Raw genomic sequence first — 27,974 nt, 5'->3', positions numbered from 1 at the left:
AGCCCGGTTCCAGGCAGAGGAATGATGGGGGGGGCTGCACTGGTTAGGGGGGGTTATCCCGCATCCACCCCCCCTTGAGACCCCTCGTTGTGCGGGGATCAAACACCACCAGGGAGGTCGAAGGGATTTGGGGGACCCAGGGTTGGGAGGGGGATTTGGGGCAAGGACTGGGGGGGTGGGGGGCTTGGCACCTCTGGGGGGGGGGAGGGAGGGGGTTCAGCCTCTCCAGGACCCGCGGGATGCGGAGGTCAGACCTCGGGACCCCCGGCAGGGAATTGGGGAGGGGGTCTCAGCTCCCCCGGGATGCGATGGGGGTGAGGGGGTGAGGGGAGGCGGGAGGGGTGTCTCAACCTTCCCAGGACCCCCGAGATGAAAATAGGGGATCCTCAATTCCCGGGACCCCTCGGATGCGACGGAATGGAGGGGGATGTCAGCCCTCGGGACCCCCGGGATGGGATGGGATGGGATGGGATGGGATGGGATGGGATGGGGGTGTCCCGTCCCCCGGGACCCCTCGGGATGGGGTGGGCTGCGATGGGATGGGGGTGTCTCCTCCCCTGGGAACCCTCGGACACGACGGAGCGGAGGGGGATCTAAGCCCTCAGGCCCCCCGGGATGGACTGAGTTCGGCTGCCATGGGGGTGTCTCAACCTCTTTTGCCCCCCCCATCCTTCTCATCCCCCCGCAGCCACACCGGGGGCTGGGGCCGTCCCGAGGGGATGCGGGGCGGGCGGGGGGGGGGGTGTCACAGCGAGCCCCGTCCCTCCGCCCGCCCTGGCCCCGGTGCTGCCCGGAGGAGGGTCGGGGGGGCCGTCCCGGCTCGGGTTACACGGCCCGGGGGGCCGCGCCGGGACATATACGCGGCTGCGGGGCGGTGCGGGCACTGCCGGCCCGACGCGCGGTGAGGGGCGCAGCCGCCTCGCCATGCCCGGCCCGCTCCGCCTCGCCTTCCTCCTCCTCATCCTCCTCCTCGCCGCCGCCGCCGCGCAGGACCGAGACCTCCGTGAGTGACCGGTCCCACGAGAGGACCCCCGGGACCGGGGGGCTCGGAGGGAGACGGGGGAGCGCGGGCAGGGAGGGATGGAGGGAGGCGGAGGGGACGCGGCGGGGACAGCGGGGACAGCGTGGCACGGAGGGGGAAAGTTCTAGGGGAGTGTGGGGGCAAGGCCCGGGGTGGGGGGACAGCTCGAGGAGAGAGGGGGACACCGGGGAGCGACGGGGGGTAACGCGTCAGAGCAGGGGGGAGGCACGGCCCGGGGTGGGGGGACACCGGGGGACAGCACGGGAGGGGGGGGACAGAGGATGGACAGAGCGGGATGGACGGGGAGGCGCGGGAGGGAGGGGGAAAGTTTCGGGGCGATGTGGGGGGGACAGCCTGGCACGTGGGGACACGGGGGGACAGCACGAGGAAAGGGGGGGACACCGGGGGGACACTGAGATGGAGGGAAAGGGCGCGGGACGGAGGGGAAAAGTTTCAGGGTGGTGGTGGGGACAGCCGGGAGTGAGGAGGGACAGCACGAGGAGGGGGGGGGGACACCGTGGGGACATTGGGGGACAGAGTGGGAACCCTGGGGGACAGTGTGGGGACGCCAGAGGACAGCACAAGAGGAGGGGGACACTGTGGTGACACTGGGGGACAGCGTGGGATGGATGGGGTGAGTCTGAGGAAGTGGAGGGACAGCCTTGGCAGGGGGCGGGGGGGGACACTGTGGGGTGGGGGGACACTGTGGGACACGGGGGGACAGCACAGGGAGAGCCGGGGACACTGTGGGACATGGGGGGACAAAGTGGAAGAGGGACGGACAGCCTGGGACTCGGGGGGACAGCATGAGGAGTGGGGGGGACCCCGCGGGGACACCAGGGCACAGTGTGGGATGGAGGGCGTGGAATGGATGGGGAGAGTTTAGGGATAGTGGGGAGGACAGTCGGGGGTGGAGAGGGACAGTGGGATATGGAGGGGACAGTGTGGGACATGCAGGGGACAGTGTGGGACATGGAGGGGACAGCCTGGGACAGAGGAGAACAGCCTGGGAGGGAGGGGGCACAGAATTGGGGCAGTGGGGCACAGAGGGGACAGGGGTACAGCTTGGGGACAACAGGTTAATGTGGGGATGTGGGGGACAACCTGGGGCAGGGGCATGGCAGGGACACTGGGGGACAGCAGGGGACAGCCTGGGACACGGGGGGCAGCCTCAGGACAGGGGGGCCCAGCCCAGGGCCATGAGCTCTGTTTGGGGTCACAGGGTGCAGCCGGGGACGGGGGTCCGTGCTCAGGGTCAGCCCTGGGGGACGTCCTGGGGGTGTCGGGGCCCATCCCCGGGGACTCCAGAGACTCTGAGAACACCAGGGACACACCTCAGGGACCCTGGGGACACCAAGGCATCTCCCGAGGATCCCGGGGCACATTCCAGGGACCCTCAGCACATCCCAAGGTCCCTGGGGACACCGTGGGGCACCTCCTGGGGACCCCGGGGTGCAGCCTGGGGACACTGGAGCCCCCCTGGGGACACTGGGGCACCTCAGGGGACACTGAGGCACTTTAGGGGGACAGGGGGGTGCAGTCTGGGGACACTGGGGCACCCCTGGGGACACTGGGGCACCTCAGGGGACACTGAGGCACCTCTGGGGGACACGGGGGTGCAGTCTGGGGACGCTGGAGCACCCCTGGGGACACTGAGACAGCTCAGGGGGACCTGGAGGTGCAGCTCTGGGGACACTGGGGCAGCTGTGGGGACACTGGGGCACCTCAGGGGGACAGGGGAGTGCAGTCTGGGGACACTGGGGCACCCCTGGGGACACTGAGACAGCTCAGGGGGACCTGGAGGTGCAGCTCTGAGGGCACTGGGGCAGCTCAGGGGACACTTAGATACCTCAGGGAGACCCAGAGGTGCAGCCTGGGGGCACTGGGGCACCTCTGGGGACACTGGGGCAGCTCAGGGGGACCTGGAGGTGCAGCCTGGGAACACTGGGGCACCTCTGGGGACACTTGGATACTTCAGGGGGACCCTAGGATGCAGCCTGGGGGCACTGGGGCCCCTCTGGGGACACTGGGGCAGCTCAGGGGGACCTGGAGGTGCAGCCTGGGGGCACTGGGGCACCTCTGGGGACACTGGGGCAGCTCAGGGGTACCAGAGATGCAGTCTGGGGATGCTGGGGCACCTCTGGGGACACCTGGATACTTTGGGACCCGGGCGTGCACCCTGGAGACACTATTTCCCCCTCTACCTCTCCCCTGGGGACACCGGAGACACCCCCCCCATGTCCCACCGGGACCGTGGGGACACACCGGGCACCCCCAAAAGAGAGGGGGGGCGGGGGGGCGCGGGGGGAGGACACGGGACCCCCGCTTCAGGCTGAACCCCGCTGCTTCCAACCCCCCGGGAGGGTGTAGGGGGGGTCTCACTCCTCCTCCTCCCCCATCCCGGGGGCGTTCAGGAGGGGGTGTATGGGAGGGGTCTCACTCCTCCTCCTCCCCCCATCCCGGGGGCGTTCAGGGGGGGGTGTATGGGGGGGGGTCTCACTCCTCCTCCCCCCCCCATCCCAGGGGCGTTCAGGAGGGGGTGTATGGGGGGGGGGGTCTCACTCCTCCTCCTCCCCCCATCCCAGGGGCGTTCAGGAGGGGGTGTATGGGGGGGGGGGGTCTCACTCCTCCTCCTCCCCCCATCCCGGGGGCGTTCAGGGGGGGGTGTGTGTGGGGGGGTCTCACTCCTCCTCCCCCCCCATCCCGGGGGCGTTCAGGAGGGGGTTTGGGGGGGTGTTGTCACCTCCCGACGCCCGCGGTGGCAGCGCCACCCCCTCCCCCCCCACGCTGACCCCCCCATCCCCTTCCCCGCCGTCCCCCCCTCGCCCCCCGCCCTGCCTTGCCCTGCCTTGCCCTGCCTTGCCCTGTGCCCCCCCCCGCAGCCGAGGCAGGCAGCTGCCTGCAGGACGGGCAGCGCTACAGCGACAAGGACGTGTGGAAGCCGGAGCCGTGCCGGATCTGCGTGTGCGACACCGGCACCGTCCTGTGCGACGAGATCATCTGCGAGGAGCCGCGCGACTGCCCCAGCCCCGAAATCCCCTTCGGAGAGTGCTGCCCCATCTGCCCCCACTGACCAGCCCAGCGGTTGGATTTATTTCTGCTTTACCGATATATATATCTTATAGAGCATATTTTATATATATTTTATACATATGTGCGTATATATATATATATATGTGTGTATATATGCATATATATTATGTGTATATATGTATATATATATGTGTATATATGTATATATATGTGTATATATGTATATATATGTGTATATATGTATATATATGTGTATATATGTATATATATATGTGTATATATGTATATATGTGTATATATGTATATATATGTGTATATATGTATATATATATGTGTATATATGTATATATGTGTATATATGTATATATATGTGTATATATGTATATATATATGTGTATATATGTATATATATATGTATATATATGTGTATATATGTATATATATGTGTATATATGTATATATATGTGTATATATGTATATATATGTGTATATATGTATATATATATGTGTATATATGTATATATATGTGTGTATATATGTATATATATATGTGTATATATGTGTATATATATGTGTATATATGTATGTATATATGTGTATATATGTATATATATGTGTATATATGTATATATATGTGTATATATGTATATATATGTGCATATATGTATATGCATGTATATATGTATATGTATATATATGTATGCATATGTGTACATATATATATGTATATGTATATACATATATATATGTGTGTGTGTATATCCCCTTATCATTAATAAATAAAAATAAATAAATAAATAAATAAATTGATTAGTTACAAGGGAATGTATATATATACACATATACATATACATATATATCCCCTTGTCACGAATAAATAAATAATTTATTAATGACAGGGGATATATAGATATATATACACATATATGTGTGAGCATATCCCCTTGTCTTTAATAAGTAAATAAATATAAATAAATAAATTCATTTATTAACGACAAGGGGATATATATATATACACACACATACATGTGTGTGTATATCCATCCCCTTGTCGTTAATAAATAAATAAATAAAAATAATAAATAAATTTATTAGTCACATGGGGATATATAGATATATACACATATATGTGTGTGCATATCCCCTTGTCGTTAATAAATAAATAAATAAAAATAAATAAATAAATTTCTTTATTAATGACAAGGGGATATATATACATATATATACATATATATTCACACATATACATATGTGTGTGTATCCCCTTGTCATTAATCAATCAATAAATAAAAATAAATGAATAAATAAATTTATTTATTAATGACAAGGGGATATATATATGTATATTATACATACATATATACACATATACATATATATATTGTCATTAATAAATAAGTTTCCCACCCATGGATGGGCCCGGGAAGGGGGAACATCCATGGGGAAAGTGCAGGGAAAAGGCAACTTGATGCCCCCCCAGTCCCAACCCCCTGTGAGAGGGTTAAAAAAAATCATCTCGAGCAGTGGGGGAAAAAAAATCCTTTTTTATCCAAAACCTGCAGGGGTTTGGGGTGGGGTTTGTTTGGGAAGGGGGAAAAGGTGATTTTTTTGGGGAGGGGAAAGGGTCAAGTGGTTTTTTGGTGTTTTCTTGTAAGGGGTGGATTTTTGAGGGGAAAAAGGGGTAAAGTGGTTTTTTAGTGTTTTTTGTGAGGGGTGGATTTTTGGAGGGAAAAGGGGTAAGATTGTGGGGTTTTTGGTGTTTTTTGGGAAAGGGGTAAAGTGTTTTTTAGTGTTTTTTGTAAGGGTGTGGTTTGTTCTGGGAAAGGTGTGAGGTGATTTTTTTAGTAGGTTTTTTTTGTAAGGGTAGGTTTTTTGGGGGGAAAGGGGTAAAGTGGTTTTTTAGCATTTTTTTTTTAAGGAGTGGGTTTTTTGGGGGGAAAAGGGGTAAGGAGGTTTTTTTGGTGTTTTTTTTAAGGGGTGGATTTTTGGGGGAAAAGGGATAAAGTGTTTTTTAGTGTTTTCTGTAAGGGGTGTGGTTTTTTCTGCCAAAGGTGTAAGGTGGTTTTTTTGGGTGTTTTTTGTAAGGGATGGGGTTTTTTGGGGGGGAAAAGGGGGTAAGGAGGTTTGTTTGGTGGCTTTTGTAAGGGTTGGGGTTTTCTTGGGCGAGGGTTTTTTGGGTGTGGGGTGCAGGGGGCGATGCTGGGGAGGGGGTGGAGGGGATAACTTTGGACATCCACAGGCTGCTCCCCACCCCAAAACTCACAGAAAACCTCCCCCCCCCCAAAAAAGAGTCACGACCCCAAACCCCCCAAACCTCCCCCAAAACCAAAAGTTGCCTTTTTTTTAACCCTTCCCCACCCCAGCTGGAGGGGTGGGAAGGGTTGAGCCCCACCCAGCTGCCCCCCTCACCCCAAAAATACCCCTCAGAGCCCCCTCCCGCGTGCTGGCCCCGCTGCACCCCCAAAACACGCCCTGCCAGCGCTTCGGGGGAGCCCCCCGGGCCCCCCTTTTGGCCCCACAGCCCCCCCCAAGGAGCACCAGCCCCCCCCGGGATGGAGAAGTCTCGTGTGTGTCCCCCCCAACCCAAACACCCCCAATTTCTATTTCTAATTTCTCTTTATTTCTTTGTTTTCCCCACAGGGCAGCCCGGCCCCAAGGTGAGGGGATCCCGGGGGGGTTTGCCCCAAAATTCGGGGGAGGGCTCGAGGCGGGGGGGGGGTCTGGGCGGGGTGAGCCCCTCGGGGGGGGGTTGTCACCTCCCCGGGGGGGGGGTTGTCACCTCTCGGAGAGGGGGGTCTTCACCTCCTGGGAGGGGGGGTTGTCACCCCTTTGGGGGGAGTTGTGGGGGGGACAGAGGGATTTTGGAGGGGGGGTCTTGTCTCACCCCCTGCTTTGCCTTGCAGGGGCAGAAGGGTGAACCCGGGGACATTAAAGATGTAAGTGTGGGAGACAGCCCCAAAATTTGGGGGGGGGGAGGGAAGGGGAGGGTCTCCTCTCTCACCCCAACCTTGTGTCCCCCCCTTCCCACAGGTCGTAGGACCCCGAGGGCCTCCGGGACCGCAGGTGGGAGCGTTTCCCGCATTGCTGGAATATTTGTGAGGTTGGGGGGGGGGTTGAGGGATTGGAGGAGGGGGCGTGGGGGGAGATCTCACCCCCCTCCTCCTCCTCCTCCTCCTCCTTCCCCAGGGCCCGGCAGGCGAGCAGGGACAACGAGGGGACCGCGGCGAGAAGGGGGAGAAGGTGAGAGTGTCCCCCCACCCCCAGCAGCGCCCCCACCCCACCCCCCCGGCAGCGATGGGGGGCTGCAGAGAACTGTCCCGCTGTCCCACTCACCGCACGGATGACACCCACCCCCCTTTTTTATCCCCCTCAGGGTCCTCCCGGTCCCCGGGGCAGGGATGGAGAGCCCGGCACCCCCGGCAATCCCGGCCCCCCCGGCCCCCCCGGCCCTCCCGGCCCCGCCGGGCTCGGTGGGGTGAGTATGGAGGGGTTTTGGGGGCGGGAGGAGGGGATTTTGGGGGGCCCGGCGTGCTCAGCCCCCCTCCCGTCCCGCAGAACTTCGCGGCGCAGATGGCGGGGGGCTTCGACGAGAAGGCTGGAGGGGCTCAGCTGGGCGTCATGCAGGGACCCATGGTAAGGCCCCCCCGGCTCCACAGGACCCCCCCGAACCCCCCCTGCACCCCTCACACACACGGACCCGCATCAGCGATGGTGGGGCCCACCCCCAGTTTGGGGGATCCCCCTGCTGTGGCAGGTGATGGGGGGTGACCCCCCCTCTGTGACACTGGTTTTTCTCCCCCCCACCCCCCCAGGGCCCTATGGGACCCCGTGGCCCCCCCGGACCCTCCGGCTCTCCCGTAAGTAACCCCCTCCCCACCGGGTTTTGGGGTCTCTGGGTGGGCACCCCGCCCCCCCACCCCCACCGATGTCACCACCTCTTCCCTCCCCCCCCCGCTGATGCCACCGTCTCTTCCAGGGTCCCCAAGGATTTCAAGGCAACCCCGGTGAGCCCGGCGAGCCCGGCGCTGCTGTGAGTGCCCCCATCACCCCCCCCCTTCCCCCAGGGACCTGCCACCCCCCAACTGCCACTCACCCGCTGCCTCTCTGTCCCCTTTAGGGTCCCATGGGTCCCCGGGGACCACCAGGACCTCCCGGAAAACCCGGAGACGACGTGAGTGCAAACCCCGGCTGAGAACGGGCAGCTCGTTGCAGCAGTGGCCATAAAAGGTGGTTTTTATTCCTCTCAAATCTCGTTTCCCTGCAGGGTGAGACCGGCAAACCCGGCAAATCCGGCGAGCGTGGCCCCCCCGGCCCCCAGGTGAGTCTGGATCTGGCCCCCCCGGGACAGGGACCCCCCATGTGTCCCCCCCGGGACAGGGACCCCCCATGTGTCTCCCCCGGGACAGGGACCCCCCGTGTGTCCCCCCCTTCACCCCCAATTCTCTTCCTCTCGCAGGGCGCTCGTGGCTTCCCCGGGACCCCCGGGCTCCCTGGAGTGAAGGGCCACCGGGTGAGTGAGTGTCCCCCCCCTTGGGCCCCCCAGTGCCCCCCTCACCCGGGGGCACGGAGGGTGATCCCCCCCCTTTCCGTGTGCCCAGGGATACCCCGGCTTGGACGGTGCCAAAGGAGAGGCAGGAGCTCCTGGAGCCAAGGTGGGTGTGGGGCGACCACCCCCGTGGTGTTGGGGCTGGGCAGGTGACCAGCCAGGTGACCGGCCAGGTGACCATCCCCGTGGCATCAGGGCTGGCCAGGTGACCGTCCTGGTGACCGTCCCTGTGGTGTTGGGGCTGATGGAGTGACCATCTCCATGGCACTGGGACTGAGGGAGTGACCATCCCTGTGGCATCAGGGCTGGCCAGGTGACCGGCCAGGTGACCGGCCAGGTGACCATCCCAGTGGCATCCAGGTGACCATCCTGGTGACCATCCCAGTGGTGTTGGGGCTGATGGAATGACCATCCCAGTGGTGTTGGGACTGATGGAATGACCATCCCCATGGCTGATGGAGTGACCATCCCTGTGGTGTTGGTGCTGATGGAGTGACCATCCCCGTGGCCTCAGGGCCGACGCAGTGCCCACTCCCTCGGTCACCCCCGGCACTCACCCCCTCTGTCCCTCCCCGCAGGGCGAATCCGGTTCCCCCGGCGAGAACGGCTCCCCCGGCCCCATGGTGAGTCCTCGGGCTGCACAAGGGGGAAACTGAGGCACGAGGGGGGTGGAAATTGGGGGTGGGGGGCACAGCCCCCCCGAGCCTGACCAGCCCCCGTGTCCCCCCAGGGTCCCCGCGGGCTGCCCGGAGAGAGAGGACGTCCCGGCCCCTCCGGTGCTGCCGTGAGTGTGACGCTGCCCGTGCCCCCGGTGGCACCCCGGTGACACCCCGGTGACACCCCGATGTCCCCCCCGCCGGCAGGGGGGTCCCCCCGCGGTGCCCCCCGTGCCTCACACCACCACCATCTCCCCCCAGGGCGCTCGTGGCAACGACGGTCTCCCCGGTCCCGCCGGACCCCCTGTAAGTCAAGGGCTGCTCGGGCCCTCCCCGGACCCCGTGTCACCCCACGGGGGGCACAGCAGGGTCCCCCAGCACCCCCCAAAGCCTGGGCAGACCCTCACACTCCTCTCGCTCCCAGGGACCCGTCGGCCCAGCTGGAGCTCCCGGCTTTCCCGGCGCCCCCGGCTCGAAGGTAACGGGGACGGGGCTGACCCCGGGGATGGAGGGGGGGGGAAACTCGAGGCACAGCACCCGCTGTGACCCCTCACCCCTCGTTCCTCCCCCCAGTGACCCCTCACCCCTCGTTCCTCCCCCCAGGGTGAAGCTGGTCCCACTGGAGCCCGAGGTCCCGAGGGTGCCCAGGGCCCCCGCGGCGAATCGGGCACCCCCGGCTCCCCCGGCCCCGCCGGCGCCCCCGTAAGTGCCACGTCCCACGACCCCTCCCTGGTGGCTTCGTCCCGGCGTTGTCCCCTGCCCCGGGAGCTGTCCCTGGAAGGGGATTCGGGGGAACCGAGGCACGAGGAGCTCAGCGGTGTCTCCTTTTAGGGTAACCCGGGCACAGACGGCATCCCCGGAGCCAAGGGCTCGGCGGTGAGCGGGGTTTGGGGACAGGGGTGGGGAGGGGAGGGGTGTTCAGAGACCCCCAGAGAGGGGCAGGGTGAGGAGGGGCTGCTGAGGGTTTGGGGGTTTGGGACTGGGATCTGGGGGACACAAAGGATTTGGGGTCGTGGGGCACCCATGGGTGCAGGAGTTCGCTGGGGGATGGGGGGAAATAGGGCGGTGGGCTGGGGGGGGCTGGGGGCTGGGGGACACTGGGGGGGCACTGTGGGGACACTGGGGGATGTGGAGATGTTGGGGGACACTGGGGGGATGCTGGAGGACATGGGGATACTGGGGTGACCCTTGGGGATGCTGGAGGACACTGGGGGGACACTGAAGGACACTGGGAGGATGCTGGGGGACATGGGGATACTGGGGTGACCTTTGGGTGATGCTGGGGGACACTGGGAGGATACTGGGGGACACTGGGGGGATGCTGGGGGACCCTGGGGGACATTGGAGAGATGCTGAAGGACACTGGGGGGCATGGGGATGTTGGGGCACACTGGGGGACACTGGGGGACACTGGGGGCTGCAGGGACAGTGTGGGATGTGAGCTGCTGGGGGACAGGAGGACGTTGGCAGGGGTGGGGACACGGGGGACACTGGGGAGGTGGGAAGGGACAGGGGGAGGACAGGGGGGACAGGGGAGGACAGGGGGCCATGGAGGGACACTGGGAAGGGACAGGGGGAGGACAGGGGGGACAGGGGAGGACAGGGGGCCATGGAGGGACACTGGGGAGGGATGGGGGGAGGATGGGCAGGACAGGGGGCCATGGAGGGACATTGGGGACACTGGGGAAGGGACAGAGGGAGGGCAAGGAGGACAGGGGACTGTGGGAGGACACTGGGGAGGGACGGGGGGTGGATGAGGAGGACAGAAAGCTGTGAGGGGACACTGGGGAGGGACAGGGGGAGGACAGGGGGGACAGGGGACCATGGGGGGACACTGGGGAGGGACGGGGGAAGGACAGGGGGGACAGGGGACCATGGGGGGACACTGGGGAGGGACAGGGGAGGACAGGGGGGACAGGGGACCATGGGGGGACACTGGGGAGGGACGGGGGAGGACAGGGGGGACAGGGGACCATGGGGGGACACTGGGGAGGGACGGGAGAGGACAGGGAGCTGTGGGGGGACACTGGGCACACTGAGGAGGGAGAGGCGAAGGACGGGGAGGACAAGGGCTGTGGGGGGACACGACCGTGCCCCCTGACGGTGCCCACTGCCCTCAGGGTGCCCCGGGCATCGCTGGCGCTCCAGGTTTCCCCGGCCCCCGCGGCCCCCCCGGCCCCCAAGGAGCCACCGGCCCCCTGGGCCCCAAGGGACAGACGGTGAGACAGAGACCCTTCGGGTTTTGACCATTTCTTCCTGGTCTTTTGCCCCTTTTCCCCATTATTTTCCCGGTTCTCCTCATTTTCCCCAATTTTCTCCCCTTTAATCCACATTTCCCCCCTTTTTCCCTCTTTTATTTCCATTCTCCCCCTTGCTTTTTCCCCTTCCACCACTTTTTTTCCCTATTTTCCCCTCTTTTGTTCCCACTTCTCCCCTTTTCCCTTTTCCTCCCTTTTCCCTCATTTTCCCACTTTTTTCCCCTTTCCCTCCATTTTCCCCCTTTTTTCCTATTCCACTTCCCTCCCCTTTTCCCCTTTTATTCCCATTTCCCTTCCTTTTTTCCCTTTCCGCCCCTATTTCCCATTTTCCCACAGGTGGGATGGGATGGGGATGGGAACAGGTGAGAGGACTGGGATGAAGATGGAGATGAGGAAAGGGATGTGGACAAGGCCTGGAGAACACACCAGGGATGGGGAGAGGAACTGGAAAACACACCAGGGATGGGGACAGGAACTGGAGAATGGGGACAGGAGCTGGATTACACACCAGAGATGGAGATAGGAGCTGGAAAACACACCAAGGATGGAGGACAGGAGCTGGAAAACACATCAGGATGGGGAGAGGAACTGGAAAACACACGAGGGATGGAGGACAGGAGCTGGAGAACACACCAGGAATGGGAACAGGACCTGTATTACACAGCAGGGATGGAGGATAGGAGCTGGATTCCACAGCAGGGATGGAGGATAGGAGCTGGAGAATGGAGACAGGAGCTGGAGAATGGAGATAGGAGCTGGATTCCACAGCAGGGATGAAGACAGGAGCTGGATTCCACAGCAGGGATGGAGGACAGATCCTGGAGAATGGAGGCAGGAGCTGGAGAACACAGCTGGAGAACACAGGGATGGGGACAGGACCTGGATTCCAGAGCAGGAATGAAGGACAGGAGCTGGAGAACACAGGGATGGGGACAGAACCTGGATTTCACAGCAGGGATGGAGGATAGGACCTGGAGAACGCAGGGATGGAGGATAGGACCTGGATTCCACAGCAGGGATGGAGGATAGGACCTGGAGAACACAGGGATGGGGACAGGAGCTGGATTCCACAGCAGGGACAGGGACACTGACACCTTGTCCAAACCCCCTCTCTCCACAGGGAGAACCGGGAATTGCGGGCTTCAAAGGCGAGCAGGGACCCAAGGGTGAGACGGTGAGTCCAGGACCGAGGGGGGGCCGCACCCGGGACCCCCCACCCCGGGCGGGGACCCCTCCCCATCCCCATCCCCGTCCCCGCGGCGTCTCCTCGGCGTCTGCCGGGGCCTGTCCCCCTCGGGAGGCCCCTCGAGGGGCAGCGTCCCCCTCCCGCGGGGGGACAAAGGGCCGCTGTGTGCGCGCCCCGTCCCCCCCCCGCGGGGACATTCCCCCCTCGCTTCATTAACCACCCTCAATGCCGGGGCTCCGCGGGGCCCCGGCGCCGCCGGGGCTGGGGGGGACACGTCGGGGGGCTCCTGCCCGGCTGGGGGGGGGCGGCTAGGGGGGGAGGAAGGCTCCCGGTGACCCCCTTGTCCCTCCTCTCCCTCCCCCCCCGCAGGGCCCCGCGGGACCCCAAGGTGCCCCCGGGCCGGCGGGCGAGGAAGGCAAGAGAGGAGCCCGCGGCGAACCCGGCGCTGCCGGTCCTTTGGGACCCCCGGGAGAAAGGGTGAGTGTGTGTCCCCCCTCTCCCGCCCCAAAACCTCCCCAAAACCCACCCCAAAAAAATCTCCCCTGACTCCCATCCTCCTCTTCCTCCTCCTCCTCTTCCTCCACAGGGCGCTCCCGGCAACCGCGGCTTCCCGGGACAGGACGGGCTGGCCGGACCCAAGGTGGGGGGGTCGCGGTGGGGGGTGGGCGGGGGTCACGGGGGTCGAGGGGGGGGTTTCCAGGGCGGGGAACACCCCCCTGGACCCCCGGAGTCACCCCCAACCCCTCGCAGGGCGCTCCGGGCGAGCGCGGCCCCGCCGGGCTGGCGGGTCCCAAAGGAGCCACCGGCGACCCCGGACGGCCCGGAGAGCCCGGACTGCCCGGAGCCAGGGTGAGGAACGGGGGGGCCGCGGGGTGGGGGGCACTGGGGGGGGGCAGGGGGGGCAGGGGACAGTGGGGACACCAGTGGGACCTGCTGGGTCAGCTTTGGGGTCAGTGAGGTGCTTTTGGGGTCGGTAAGGTGCTTTAGGGGCCAATAAGGCACTTTTAGGGTTAAGATGCTTCTGGGGTCAATGAGGTGCTTTTGGGGTCAATGAGGTGCTTTTAGGGTCGATAAGGTGCTTTTAGGGTTAAGATGCTTCTGGGGTTAATAAGGTGCTTTTGGGGTCGATGAGGCACTTTTGGGGTCTATAAGGTGCTTTTAGGGTCCATAAGGTGCTTTTAGGGTTAAGATGCTTCTGGGGTCAATGAGGTGCTTTTGGGGTCAATGAGGTGCTTTTAGGGTTGATAAGGTGCTTTTAGGGTCGATAGGGTGCTTTTAGGGTTAAGATGCTTCTGGGGTTAATAAGGTACTTTTGGGGTCGATAAGGCACTTTTCGGGTCTATAAGGTGCTTTTAGGTCTAAGATGCTTCTGGGGTCAATGAGGTGCTTTCGGGGTCAATGAGGTATTTCTGGGGTCAATGAGATGCTTCCGGGCTTGATAAGGTGCTTTTAGGGTCATTAAGGTGCTTTTAGGGTTAAGAGTCAATCATGTGCTTTTGGGGTCAATAAGGTGGTTTCGGGGTTGATAAAGTGCCTTTGGGGTTAATAAGATGCTTTTAGGGTTGTTTAAGATGCTTTTGGGGTCAATGCAGTGCTTTTGGCCTCGGCCATGGTGCTCTTTGGCATTAAGGTGTTTTCTGGGGTTGGGTCAGTCGCTCTCTGGTGCTAACCAAGAAATCTTTTGGGGTTAATTAAGATGTTCTTTGCTAATTTTGATGCCTTCTGGGGTTAAGACACACTTGGGGTTCACAAAGATGCTCTTTGGGGTTGGATTCTTTTTGGGGTCGGGTGCTCTTTGGGGTCAGATCCTTACTGGGGTCAGATCCTTTTGGGGGTTGGACACTCTTTGGGGTTGAATCCTTTTTGGGGTTGGATACTTTTTGGGGTTGGGTGCTCTTTGGGGTGGGACACTCTTTGGGGTGGGACACTCTTTGGGGTCGGATCCTTTTTGAGGTTGGATCCTTTTTGGGATTGGGTGCTCTTTGGGGTCAGACACACTTTGGGATTGGATCCTTTTTGGGACTGGGTGCTCTTTGGGGTCGGGCGCTCTTTGGGGTGAGCAAAGACGCTCTCTGGGGTGGTGGGGGTTGGGCAGACCCTTGTGCCCGCCCCATGAGGGGTGCCCAGCCCCCCCTCAGAGCTCCCCCGTCCCCTGCAGGGCCTCACGGGCCGCCCCGGTGACGCCGGTCCCCAAGGCAAAGTCGGCCCCACCGTAAGTGAAGCTGCACGTGGGGGTGTTGGGGGGTGGGCAGGGGGCTGGGCGGGGTGGGGGGGTCTGGCACAGGCGCCCCCTGACCCCCCCTCCCCTCCCCACAGGGTGCCCCCGGCGAGGACGGGCGCCCCGGCCCCCCCGGCCCGCAGGGTGCCCGTGGCCAGCCCGGTGTGATGGGATTCCCCGGCCCCAAAGGTGCCAACGTGAGTACTGAGACCTGTGCCCACCCAAAAATGAGCACTGCCACCTGTGCCCACCCAAAAATGAGCACTGTGACCTGTTCCCACCCAAAAATGAGCACTGCCACCCCTTCCCACCCAAAAATGAGCATTGCCACCCCTTCCCAGCCAAAAATGAGCACTGAGACCTGTTCGCACCCAAAAATGAGCACTGCCACCCCTTCCCACCCAAAAATGAGCACTGCCACCCCTTCCCACACAAAAATGAGCACTGAGACCTGTTCCCACCCAAAAATGAGCACTGCCACCCATCCCTCCCCAAAAATGAGCGCTGCCACCGCTTCCTCCCCAAAAATGAGTATTGTCACCCATTTCCACCCAAAAATGAGCATTGCCACCCATCCCTTCCCAAAAACGAACACTGCAACCCCTTCCTCCCCAAGAATGATTACTGTGACCCGTTCCTCCCCAAAAATGAGTGCTGCCACTCCTTCCTCCCCAAAAATGAGTACTGTGACCTGTTCCTCCCCAAAAACGAGCACTGCCACCCGTCCCTCCCCAAAAATGAGTGCTGCCACCCGTTCCCACCCAAAAACGGGGCCGCAGGGGCACAGAGACCCCCTCGGTGCCACCTCTGCCTCTCCCTAGGGCGAGCCTGGCAAAGCTGGCGAGAAGGGGCTGCCCGGTGCCCCGGGGCTGCGGGTGAGTTGTGTTCCCTCCCTCCCTCCCTCCCTCCCTCCCTGAATTTTGGGGGGCTGCAGCTCCCCGAGGCCCCTGCGGTGCCCCGGGGGGGGAAGCCGAGGCAGCAGCTCCGTGCCCGGAGCTCAGGGGGGTTTTCCCTCCTCTGCAGGGGCTCCCTGGCAAGGACGGTGAGACAGGAGCTGCCGGACCCCCGGGACCCGCCGTGAGTGAAACGGGGGGAGGTCGGGGGGCTGAACCCCCCCAGAGCTGGGCAAAGGACCCCCCTGGCTCTGCTGGGGGTGAAGCCTCTGCAGTCGCTGCCCTTGGGGGTTTTGGGGCCCTCCACAACCCTGGCTCTGCCCAAAAGCTGGGGGTGGGGGAAGCCCCGAGGGGTTTGGGGGTCCCTCAGCACCGTCCTTCCCGCAGGGCCCCGCGGGCGAGAGGGGAGAGCAGGGAGCCCCCGGACCCTCCGGCTTCCAGGTGAGCACGTGGGAGGGGGGGCTCTGGGGGGGCTGGGGGTGGGGTGATGCTCGTGGGTGGCCCCGAGCCCCCCGTCCCTGGTGGTCTCGCTGCCCCCCCCCCATGCTCACAGGGCTGCTCTCCCCTCCCAGGGGCTGCCCGGGCCACCAGGTCCCCCCGGAGAGAGCGGCAAACCCGGAGATCAGGTGAGACCCCCCTTTTCCTCCTCTCAGGCTGCAAAGGGGGGGGGGGTCAGAGCCCCCCAGCACCCACCAGGCCTGACCCCCCAATGCTTGTTCCCCTCCTTCTGCCACAGGGTGTTCCTGGAGAAGCCGGAGCGCCCGGTCTGGTTGGTCCCAGAGTAAGTGTCACCCCCCCCTCCTGGCTGGGGGGGACTGGATCCATCCCGTGAGGGGCTTTGGGGGTCTCCAGGGGGTTGTCAGACCCTGGTTGCTCCCTTCCAACCCTGGTTACATCCTCCCAGTGTGCCCCAGCACCCCCTCAATGTCCCCCAACATCCCCATGTCCCCCAGTGTCCTTCAGCATCCTCCCAATGTCCCCAACGTCCCCTTGTCCCCCACCAGCCCCAGCATCCCCCTCAATATCCCCCAACATCCCCTTGTCCCCCAGTGTCCCTCAGTATCTCCCCAATGTCCCCCAGTGTCCCCCAACATTCCCATGTCCCTCAGTGTCCCCCAATATCCCCCCAATGTCCCCCAGCACATTCATGTCCCCCAGTGTCCCCCAGCGTCCCCCCAGTGTCCCCCAATATCCCCCCACTGTCCCTGACCACATCCATGTCCCCCAGTGCCCCCCAGCATCCCTCCAGTGTCCCCCAATATCCCCCCAATGTCTCCCAGTACATCCATGTCCCCCAGTGTCCCCCAGCATCCCCCCAGTGTCCCCCAATATCCCCCCAGTGTCCCCCAATATCCCCCCACTGTCCCTGACCACATCCATGTCCCCCAGTGTCCCCCAGCATCTCTCCCATGTTCCCCAGCATCCCCCCAGTGTCCCCCAACATTCCCATGTCCCTCAGTGTCCCTCAGTATCCCCCCAATGTCCCCCAGCACGTCCATGTCCCCCAGTGTCCCCCAGCATCTCCCCCAGTGCCCCCCAGCATCCCCAGCATCCCCCCAGTGCCCCCCAGCATCCCCAGCACCCCCCAGTGCCCCCCAGCACCCCCCAGTGCCCCCCAGCATCCCTCCCCACGTCCCTTCCATGGCCTCCAGCTCCCCCCCATCCTGGTAGCCGGTCCCCCTGGGGGCACCGCGGGCTGGTGGCCCGCCCGCCCTCCGCGGGGACAGCGCGTTGTCACCTTTCCCTTCCCCTTCCTGACGCCCTCCCCCCCCTCCCTGCAGGGCGAGCGCGGCTTCCCCGGCGAGCGCGGCTCTCCCGGTGCCCAAGGGCTGCAGGGACCCCGCGGGCTGCCCGGGACCCCCGGCACCGACGGGCCCAAGGTGGGTGACAGCGGGGACAGCGCCCGGTGCCGCCGGCAGGGCTGTGGCACCGGGGCAGGGGGGGGGGTTGGCAGCTCGGGACGGGCTCGGCACCCCAAAAACCGCCCCCTCCGCTCTGCTTTAGGGTGCCACCGGCCCCGCCGGCCCCAACGGCGCCCAGGGACCCCCCGGGCTGCAGGGGATGCCCGGGGAGAGAGGAGCGGCCGGAATCGCCGGTCCCAAGGGAGACAGGGTGAGTGGGGACGCCTAAAACGAGCTGAGGGGAAAAAAAAAACAACTCCAAAACGATTTAACTGGAGATGAGATAAGAAAAAAGGATTTAACCCAGTTACAAGACACGCACCCCTCTGTTTATAATACTGCCTGGTCAATCCCAGATTTTTCCACCCTCTGGCTTTTGCCCTGGTCCCGCCCCTTGGGAATTAGGGCTGGGGTCTTTAAAACCCTTTTCTTCATCATCTTTGTCATCTTCGGGGGTACAGGGGGCACATGGTCACCCCCTTCTTGACTGTACTCTTGCCATTCAGGCCAGGATTAGATACCCTCAAACAGAAGAGGTCTGTCTTAAGGAGAGACTAAACATTTCTATTGGAATTCAGGGGTATTGATACGGGGAATTGGGGTAAAAGGGTTGTGGTTACTGTGCTAAGGGAATAAATGCTGCTGCTTCTAAAACCTGCCTCTGCTGTGTAACTACTTATAAAAATCAGAAAAATCAAAAAACCAGATGGACCTTAAGGCATCAGTGCTGGGTGCTGGGAAGGGTGTGATGAGTGCTGTGGGGTCTCAGCTCGGCTCACCCTGCCCCCCGTGTCACCCCACAGGGAGACGTCGGCGAGAAGGGCCCCGAGGGAGCCCCCGGCAAGGACGGCGCCCGCGTGAGTGGGACGGGGTGGCGGCGGGAGAGGGGTGGCACAGGGGTGGCACAGGGGTGGCACAGGGGTGGGACGGGGGGGTGGCTGCTGGGGGACGCTCAGGTGGCCTCACTCACCCTCCTCTCCCTCCCCCCCGCAGGGTCTGACGGGTCCCATCGGCCCCCCCGGCCCCGCCGGCCCCAACGGCGAGAAGGTGAGAGAGCCCGGGCAGCCCCTCGGCTGCCCCCGAGTCCGGGAGACCCCACCCAGACCCCCCCCGACCCTCTGTCCTTTCTTTCCCAGGGTGAATCCGGCCCTCCCGGCCCCTCCGGCGCTGCCGGTGCCCGCGGTGCCCCCGTAAGTGCCACCCTGTCACAGCCCCCCGGGTGCTGGTCCTTGTCCCTCATTTACCCCACCATTTACCCCCTCATTTACCTCATTTACCCCCTCACTTATCCCCTCATTTACCCCATCATTTGCCCCCTCATCACCCCACCATTTACCCCCTCATTTACCCCCTCACTTACCCCCTCATTTACCCCCTCATTTACCTCCTCATTTACCTCATTTACCCCCTCACTTATCCCCTCATTTACCCCATCATTTGCCCCCTCATCACCCCACCATTTACCCCCTCATTTACCCCCTCACTTACCCCCTCATTTACCCCCTCATTTACCTCCTCATTTACCTCATTTATCCCCTCACTTACCCCCTCATTTACCCCATCATTTACCCCCTCATCACCCCACCATTTACCCCCTCATTTACCCCCTCACTTACCCCATCATTTACCCCATCATTTACCTCATTTACCCCACCATTTATCCCCTCATTTACCCCCCTCATTTGCCTCATTTACCCCATCATTTACCTCCTTACCTCATTTACCCCATCATTTCCCCCCCTTATTTACCCCCTTTACCCCCTCATTTACCCTCCTTTACCCCCCTTTACCCCCTCATTTACCCCCCTCACTGACCTCCTCCCCCTCATCCACCTTCCATCTCTCCACACAGGGGGAGCGTGGGGAGCCCGGAGCCCCCGGTCCCGCTGGATTTGCCGGACCCCCGGTGAGTATTTGGTCCTGGTGCCCCCAGTTTGGGTCCCAATACCCCAGTCTGGGTCCCGCTGCCCCAGTCTGGGTCCCAGTGCCCCCAGCTTTGTCTCCCCCCTCTGAGAGCAGCCCCTTCCCCCAGGGCGCCGATGGGCAACCGGGTGCCAAAGGCGAGCAGGGAGAGCCCGGGCAGAAGGGTGACGCCGGTGCCCCTGGTCCCCAAGGCCCCTCTGGGGCCCCTGGCCCACAGGTGGGTACAGCCAGAGCCCCCCAAAATGGGGGTGAACCCCCTGGGGGTCCCTTTCCCCTGGAAATTTGGGGAACCCCAAATTGCACCCCCCACCCCCTCCCATGTCTCTCACTGGTTTTCCTCCTCTTCCCAGGGTCCAACTGGTGTAACTGGTCCCAAAGGAGCCCGGGGTGCTCAAGGACCCCCTGTGAGTATTGGGGGGAGGGGGGGGGTGCGGGGAGGGGGCTGGGAGGGGGGCTGAACCACCTTCCTCCTCCTTCTCCAGGGAGCCACCGGATTCCCCGGAGCTGCCGGACGCGTCGGACCCCCCGGCCCTAACGTGAGTTGGGAGCAGCCAGGATCCAACTGGGGGGCAACTGGGGTCACTGGGGGGCAACTGGGGTCACTGGGGGGCAATTGGGATTGGTCGGGGCAACTGGGCTCACTCTTGAGGAAACAAGGGATCACTTGGCAACCGGGATCGCTTCGGAGCAGCCAGGATCACTTGGGAGCAACCAGGATCACTTGGGAGAAGCCAGGATCATTTTGGGGCAACTGGGATCGCTCAGGGGCACCTGGGATCACTGGAGGGGCAACTGGGATCACTCAGGGGCAACTGGGTTCACTTGGGAGGAAACAGGGATCACTTGGCAACAGGGATAACTTGGGGCAATTGGGATCACTGGGGGGAAACAGGGATCATTTGGGAGCAGCCAGGATCACTGGGGACAACTGGGATCACTCAGGGGCAACTGGGATCACTGGGGGTGCGACTGGGATCACTCAGGGGCAACTGGGATTGCTCAGGAACAACTGGGATCAGTGGGGGCAACAGGGCCCACTGGGGGGAAACAGGGATCACTTGGGAGCAGCCAGGACCACTTAGGGGCAACCAGGATCGCTCAGGGGCAACTGGGACCATGGGGGCTTTCCCAGGGCTCTCCAAGCCCGGGAGCCCCACAGGATGAGGATAAGGTGGAAAAGCCTCTTGTGTTGGCACTGAACCCCACCTTGTCCCCCCCAGGGTAACCCAGGCCCCCCCGGGCCCCCCGGCTCCGCTGGCAAGGACGGTCCCAAGGGCGCTCGAGGCGACGCTGGACCCCCGGGCCGTGCTGGGGACCCCGGGCTGCAGGGCCCCGCCGGCCCCCCCGGCGAGAAGGGAGAGCCCGGCGAGGACGGTCCCGCGGTACATTTGGGGGGGCACCTCCCTTCCTGCCTGTAAGGGCCCTGCCACCACCCCCCTCCCGGCTCTGACCCCCCGGCTCTGCCTCCCCCCAGGGTCCCGACGGGCCCCCGGGTCCCCAAGGCTTGGCAGGACAGCGCGGCATCGTCGGCCTCCCCGGGCAGCGCGGGGAGAGGGGCTTTCCCGGCCTGCCGGGGCCATCGGTGAGTGCTCAGCCCCGGGGTCAGCCCCTGTGTCACCCCCAGTTGTCACCCTCATATCACCCCCAGTGTCATCCCCTGTGTCACCCCCTTTGTCACTCCCTAATTTCAGCCCCTTCCACCCCCAGTGTCACCCCCAGTGTCACCCCCCGTATCACCCCCTGTATCACTCCTAATTTCAGCCCCTTCCATCTCCTCTGTCACCTCCTGTGTCACTCCCTGTGTCACCCTTGAGTTCAGCCCCTTCCATCCCCTGTGTCACCCCCCCAGGCTCAGCCCTCCATCCCCTGTGTCACCCCCTGTGTCACTCCCTAATTTCAGCCCCTTCCACCCCCAGCATCACCCCCTCTGTTACCCTTACCCCTAATTTCAGCCCCTTCCATCTCCTGTGTCACTCCCTGTGTCATCCCCTTCTACCCCCAGTGTCACCCCCAGTGTCACCCCGTGTGTCACCCCTAAGTTAGCCCCTTCCACCCCCTCTGTCACCCCCTTTGTCACCCCCTCTGTCACCCCCGTGTCACCCCCCGTTTCACCCCCTTCTTCCCCCCGTGTCACCCCCAGGCTCAGCCCCCTGCACCCCCTGTGCCCGATGGCAGCAGCCGCCTCCTCCGGTAGCTGCTGGAGCTGCTCCTTTGGGGGCATTTCCCGGGGGAAGGGCTGTGCCGGGATCTCCCTCTCACGGGTCTTGTCCTCCCTTCCCGTTCCTCCAGGGCGAACCCGGCAAACAAGGAGCGCCCGGCTCTGCTGGCGACCGAGGCCCCCCCGGCCCCGTGGGTCCCCCCGGCCTGACGGGTCCCGCTGGAGAACCCGGCCGAGAGGTGGGTGGGGAGGGGGCACAGGGGGCAGCCCCCCGCCCGGGTGACCCCCGGGCTGCCCCTTGTGCCCCGTGCCCCTGCCCATCCCCGGCACGGGGCTCTGCCCTTGGATTTTGGCTCGGAGAGGGGAGTTTTCACCCAGCCGAGCCTTGATTCCTCCTCTTCTCCCAGGGAAATCCCGGCTCTGACGGTCCCCCGGGAAGAGACGGCGCGGCCGGAGTGAAGGTGGGTTTGCCGTGAATTCCCCCCACACCCCCCGTGCCCCCAGTCCCGCGGCTCTGACCCCACTCCCGTGTCCCTGCGCAGGGCGACCGAGGCGAGACGGGGCCCGTGGGTGCCCCCGGTGCTCCCGGCGCTCCCGGCGCTCCCGGGCCCGTGGGTCCCACCGGCAAACAAGGAGACAGAGGCGAGACGGTGAGTGCCGGGATGGTGGGTCTGAGGGGTTTTTTGGGAGAGACAGGAACCACCCCGAGGGCAGGTCAGGGAAGAGTTAGGGAGTCACTGGGGTGGGGGAGCCAGGCCAGTGCCTTTAGTGCCTGGCAGGGATTCAGGGGTGCCCTGAGCAGCTCCGAGCACCTTCCTGAGGATTCCTGAGCACCCTGCTGGGGCTCTGCCTGGGGGGCTGTGAGCCCCAGGAGCTGGAGCAGGGAATATCTCCACTTCCAAGGATTGTTTGGGTGTGATGCTCCAGCTGAGGGTGTTTAAAGACGCTGATTCCCAGCGGTGGGGCCGGTTTGGACACCCACAAAGGTAGAGAGCATCCCCTGCCCGCAGCTTCTTCTGCTTCTGACCACGCTCTTTTCTCTCCCCAGGGTGCACAAGGTCCCATGGGTCCCTCTGGCCCTGCTGGCGCTCGGGGGATGCCGGTGAGTGACGCTGGGACAGCCGTGGGTCCTGTCAGGTGGGGGTCTGCCACTCCCAGCCTGACACGGCCCCACCCCTCCCCTTCCAGGGTCCCCAAGGGCCTCGTGGTGACAAGGGCGAGACGGGAGAGGCTGGAGAGAGAGGGCTGAAGGGTCACCGTGGCTTCACCGGGCTGCAGGGTCTCCCTGGCCCCCCCCGTAAGTGCTGGTGTGGGGACCCCGGTCCCCCACATCTCCCCGTGGAGCTGGATGTGGCCACGGGCAGAGCCCCGAGCCCGTGTGAGGCTTTGCTGGGGCTGAGCACCCCCTGATGCCAGGCTTAACCATCACCCCCCTCCCTTCTCAGGGTCCTTCTGGAGACCAAGGTGCTGCTGGTCCCGCAGGTCCCTCCGGTCCCAGGGTAAGTCCTGGGGGGGAATGAGAGGAAAAGGAGTTTGGGGGGATGAGAGGAAAAGGAATTTGGAGGGGGTGAGAGGAAAAGGAGGCACCTCTGTCCTCGAGCCCCTGCCCGGGTCAGCTGATGGCAGGAGCTGAGGGCTGCCCAGCACCTTCCCTGACCTCCCTTTTGGGGCTCTTTCAGGGTCCCCCCGGCCCCGTGGGCCCCTCTGGCAAGGACGGCTCCAATGGCATGCCCGGCCCCATCGGCCCCCCCGGGCCCCGCGGGCGGAGCGGAGAACCTGGCCCTGCGGTGAGTGAAAACCCCCGGGATGGGCAGGGGAGGGGGGGTCCAGCTGCCAGGGCAGCCCCCCAGGATGGGATTGCATCTCCTTCCTCTCGCAGGGTCCTCCTGGAAACCCGGGTCCCCCCGGCCCCCCCGGCCCGCCCGGCACCGGCATCGACATGTCGGCGTTCGCAGGGCTGGGCCAGCCCGAGAAGGGCCCCGACCCCATCCGGTACATGAGGGCGGACGAGGCCGCCGGGAGCCTGAGGCAGCACGACGTGGAGGTGGACGCCACGCTCAAGTCCCTCAACAACCAGATCGAGAGCATCCGCAGCCCCGAGGGCTCCAAGAAGAACCCGGCCAGGACCTGCCGCGACATCAAGCTCTGCCACCCCGAGTGGAAGAGCGGTGAGGGCTCCGCTCTGCGGGGACCAGGGACCCCCAGGAACAGCCTGGAGTTGTGTCAGGGGTGGGGTGGGGTGGGTGTCAGGGAAAGGTTCTTCCCCCAGAAGGTCATTGGCACTGACCAGGCTGCCCAGGGCAGTGGGCACAGCACCAAGGAAGGTTTGGATGATCCTCTCTAGGACATGGGGTGACTATGCAGGGCTGTGCAGGGCTGAGGGTTGGACAGGATGGTCCTTGTGGGTCTCTTCCAACTCAGATTCTGGAATTCTGGGATGGCCTGGAGTTGTGCCAGGGCAGGGTGAGGATGGATCCCAGGAAAAGGTTCTTCCCCCAGAGGCTGGTTGGGCACTGACCAGGCTCCCCAGGGCAGTGGGCACAGCACCAAGGCTGCCAGAGCTCCAGGATAGATCCAGTTTGGATGCTCCTGTAGGGCACAGGGTGGGCTTTTGGGGTGTCCTGTGCAGGGCTGAGGGTTGGACTGGATGATCCCTTCCAGCTCGGCATACCCTGTGAAATGAAAAAGAGCCTCCTCCTCCTCCTCCTCCTCCTCCTCCATCCCTCTCCCTCAGCCTCTCGCACCCAGCAAGGCCAAGTCGGGTGCTCCAACCCCCAAACCCTCACCCCACCCTTTGCCCTCCCTGCAGGAGACTACTGGATCGACCCCAACCAGGGCTGCACCTTGGACGCCATCAAAGTCTTCTGCAACATGGAGACGGGCGAGACCTGCGTGTACCCCAACCCCAGCAGCATCCCCAGGAAGAACTGGTGGACCAGCAAGGCCAAAGAGAAGAAGCACGTCTGGTTTGCAGAGACCATCAACGGCGGTTTCCACGTGAGTGTCCCCCCGGGGCCGAGGGTGGAGGTCGAGCAGGGGGTGGAGGTCGAGCAGGGGGGTGGAGGTCGAGCAGGGGGGTGGAGGTCGAGCAGGGGGGTGGAGGTCAAGCAGGGGGGTGGAGGCCGAGGAGGGGGGGTGGAGGTTGAGCAGGGGGATGGAGGTCAAGCAGGGGGTGGAGGTTGAGCAGGGTGATGGAGGTCGAGCCGGGGGGTGGAGGTTGAGCAGGGTGATGGAGGTCGAGCCGGGGGGTGGAGGTCGAGCAGGGGGTGCCCAGTTGGAGGGTTGGGGTGTCCTTCCTTGGGGTGAAGCTGACGGGTGTCACACGAGGCACTGGCTGACCCAGAGCACTGCATTGAAAGCTTGGGGTGGGGGCAGTTGGGATGGGATGTCTGCAGCCACCCGGGGAGGCAAATTACAGGAGGCCCCTCGAAACAGCACCGTTGCAACACCCTCAAGGGCTCCAATGTCCCTCCTCCCCCCCTCCAGTTCAGCTACGGTGACGAAGACCTGGCCCCCAACACCGCCAACATCCAGATGACCTTCCTGCGCCTCCTGTCCACCGAGGGCTCCCAGAACGTCACCTACCACTGCAAGAACAGCGTGGCCTACATGGACGAGGACGCGGGCAACCTGAAGAAAGCCCTGCTCATCCAGGGCTCCAACGACGTGGAGATCCGCGCCGAGGGCAACAGCAGGTTCACCTACAGCGTCCTGGAGGACGGATGCACGGTGAGCCAGGGCCGGGGTGGGAGCTCCAGGCTCAGGCAGAGGTGGTAGGAAGCAAAGCCTCGCCGGTGAGTCTCGAGGCACGGGCAGGAATCCCTTCTCAGGGAGGGATCTCGGTGCAGCTAAACCCAGCCTTAGCCTGGGATCCCAGCCTTAGCCCGGGGTCGTGTGAGTGGTTTAAATTGAAGGAGTTTGGAGGTTGTGGTGGAGCCGCTTTTGTCCCGTGGGTTTTAAGGTTTTTTTTTCCTAAAAATGAGTGATTTGTTTTATACGAATGATCAGACAAAAGATCTCAGACAGAACTATTCATCACACGATATAAACACTAAAAACCTACTAGTAGAGTATAATACAGTATAATGTAGTAGAGTATAATAGAGAGTATAATATTATACCTTGCTAGTAGAGTACAATATGAGGTAGTACAGTGCACTGTAACAAAGCAATTGTTGAAGCAGTTATATTAAAGCTGGCAAAAAGAAACAATTATTAAGTAGAGGTCTGACCCAGACCAAGGGAGATCTCTGCTCTCAACCCCGAGGAGTGACCCTGCAGGGCATCCCCAGCCAGGGGAGGAACCTCCACACATCCACCCCAAAAGGGTTTTGTCAGAGGGAACCTGACTGGGCTTTTCTAGGATAAAGTGGTTGACTGCCAGTCACACCTTTCCAGGCCAGCCACCAACTTATCTGTCAAACCAGACTTCAAAAAGCAGGGTGTGTGCTCAAATTGATGAACCAGGGTGGTTTTAGCATAACTAACACCAAGACAACACCCCGACTCCAACAGCTGGTTGGATTTTAGGTCTTCTCGGGGTGGGTCTATCCTGCCACAAAGATAATGATGATGATGAGTTGGAGCCAGGAGCCAACACAACACCCCCAAGGTTCCACCATGGAACTTCCTGCCCCACTGCACCCCTGAGCTCAGAATATCCTGGGACTCTGTAACAGGACTGGGGCCACCAGTCAAAACCAGTAAAAGCTGAGGGGAGCAAACCTGGTGGTTTGGGGGGGAGTTTGGGGGTGTCCAATAACACCTCTGCTCTGGGTCTCCCCAGAAACACACCGGCAAGTGGGGCAAGACGGTCATCGAGTACCGGTCGCAGAAGACCTCGCGCCTGCCCATCGTGGACATTGCACCTATGGACATTGGTGGAGCCGAGCAGGAGTTTGGCGTGGACATCGGCCCAGTCTGCTTCTTGTAAAAACAAACAAAACCACAAGAAGAGGATTGTTTTATCTGTGCGTTCCTTCGTCGGTTGCCGTTCGTTGTGGTGTTTTGTTTTGGGCTTTTTTTTTTTTTTTTTTTTTGGGGGGGGTGTGTGTGTTTTGTTTCGTTCTGTTGTTTTTTTTTTAAATCCAGCCCGACGCCGTAAAACAAAAAACAAAGAGAAGACCCAACAAACTGAACTCACCCCAAAGGAACCTGAGGAACTTCTCAATCTTCTATCTCTTTCTCTCTCGTACGACTTCTGCACTGAAGGGCTGCAACGACCCCCCCTCGACTCACGCCCGTCCACCGGGGACCACCCACCTCACGCCTGGGCAGGCTGCGAAATCAAACCAATATTTATTTATTCTCTTCCTGTAAGACCTATTTTTTGAAGGTCAGGTGGAGGTGGGAATGTAACCGACCCTTCCCTGCCGAAGGGATGTCGCCAATCCAGGTACCACGAATCCCCTCCCGTCCCCGTTCCCCTCCGTGTATCACCAGCAGGAGTGTTTTAATTGTATGATAACGACACAAAAAGGAAAAAAAAAAAACAAAAAATGGTGCTATTCTTGTAAAACAAGTCTGTATTTTTTAACATCAGTTGATATAAAAAAAAAAAATACAAAAAAAAAAAAACAACTTTTGGTGGAAAGTACAAAGTGGAGCCGGGGTTTTGTTTTTGGTGTGTTTGCTGCGTCCAGTCTCCTCCCTCCCCCTTTCTCAGCCAGGATAAAGGAAGGTCTGAAAGAACCATAAAACAGTTCAGGTGGGAAAAAAGAACCTTTAAGATCCTCATCTTGGGTCAACACTCCAACTTTTCTGGGTTGGGGCTACTTTACATTAAGGGGGGGGGGAAAACCCAAAAAACCAAAAATAAATCACCCAAAAAGCCAAAAAAAAAAAAAAAAAAAAAAGGGGAGGGAAAAAGAAAACCAAGTTAAGGGGAAAAAAAAATCTTGAAACCCCAGGAGGCAACACAACACCCCCAAGGTTCCACCATGGGACTTCCTGCCCCACTGCACCCCTGAGCTCAGAATATCCTGGGACTCTGCAACAGAACTGGGGCCACCAGTTAAAACCAGTAAAAGTTCAGGGGAGCAAATTGGTGTGACTGTGGTGGGGGGGCTCGTCCTCGCTCTCCCCACAGGTTTTTGTCCCATTTTTGTGGGTGCAAAAACTCCCAATTTGGGGCTATTTTGCAGGATCGGAAGTGGGAGAGTCCGGGGCCGTCGCCTGCGGC

The 27,974-nt window shown here is 61.4% G+C and overlaps 1 protein-coding gene across 1 annotated transcript; it reads left to right on the top strand.

The window, feature by feature from the left end:
• The first annotated feature begins 481 nt into the window (after positions 1 to 481).
• COL2A1 (collagen type II alpha 1 chain) lies at positions 482 to 26,749 on the top strand. Its single transcript, XM_064638891.1, has 54 exons — positions 482 to 1,003; positions 3,904 to 4,105; positions 6,695 to 6,711; positions 6,958 to 6,990; positions 7,085 to 7,117; positions 7,241 to 7,294; positions 7,428 to 7,529; positions 7,610 to 7,687; positions 7,867 to 7,911; positions 8,031 to 8,084; positions 8,172 to 8,225; positions 8,319 to 8,372; positions 8,511 to 8,564; positions 8,653 to 8,706; positions 9,179 to 9,223; positions 9,331 to 9,384; positions 9,518 to 9,562; positions 9,681 to 9,734; positions 9,860 to 9,958; positions 10,088 to 10,132; positions 11,377 to 11,475; positions 12,635 to 12,688; positions 13,070 to 13,177; positions 13,287 to 13,340; positions 13,451 to 13,549; positions 14,859 to 14,912; positions 15,017 to 15,115; positions 15,740 to 15,793; positions 15,942 to 15,995; positions 16,199 to 16,252; positions 16,384 to 16,437; positions 16,548 to 16,592; positions 17,593 to 17,691; positions 17,816 to 17,923; positions 18,516 to 18,569; positions 18,706 to 18,759; positions 18,849 to 18,902; positions 19,565 to 19,618; positions 19,745 to 19,852; positions 19,986 to 20,039; positions 20,118 to 20,171; positions 20,856 to 21,017; positions 21,110 to 21,217; positions 21,925 to 22,032; positions 22,201 to 22,254; positions 22,336 to 22,443; positions 22,842 to 22,895; positions 22,982 to 23,089; positions 23,239 to 23,292; positions 23,473 to 23,580; positions 23,673 to 23,961; positions 24,603 to 24,790; positions 25,280 to 25,522; positions 26,580 to 26,749. Exons 1-54 carry the CDS (start codon positions 482 to 484, stop codon positions 26,724 to 26,726), a joined length of 4,896 nt encoding a protein of 1,631 aa, XP_064494961.1. The 3' UTR covers positions 26,727 to 26,749.
• The last annotated feature ends 1,225 nt before the right edge of the window (positions 26,750 to 27,974 follow it).

Source organism: Pseudopipra pipra, chromosome 30 (genome assembly GCF_036250125.1).
Source record: "Pseudopipra pipra isolate bDixPip1 chromosome 30, bDixPip1.hap1, whole genome shotgun sequence".
Classification (NCBI taxonomy): domain Eukaryota; kingdom Metazoa; phylum Chordata; class Aves; order Passeriformes; family Pipridae; genus Pseudopipra; species Pseudopipra pipra.
Note: the sequence above shows the minus strand (reverse complement) of the source record. Positions and strands in the feature narration are given on the sequence as shown.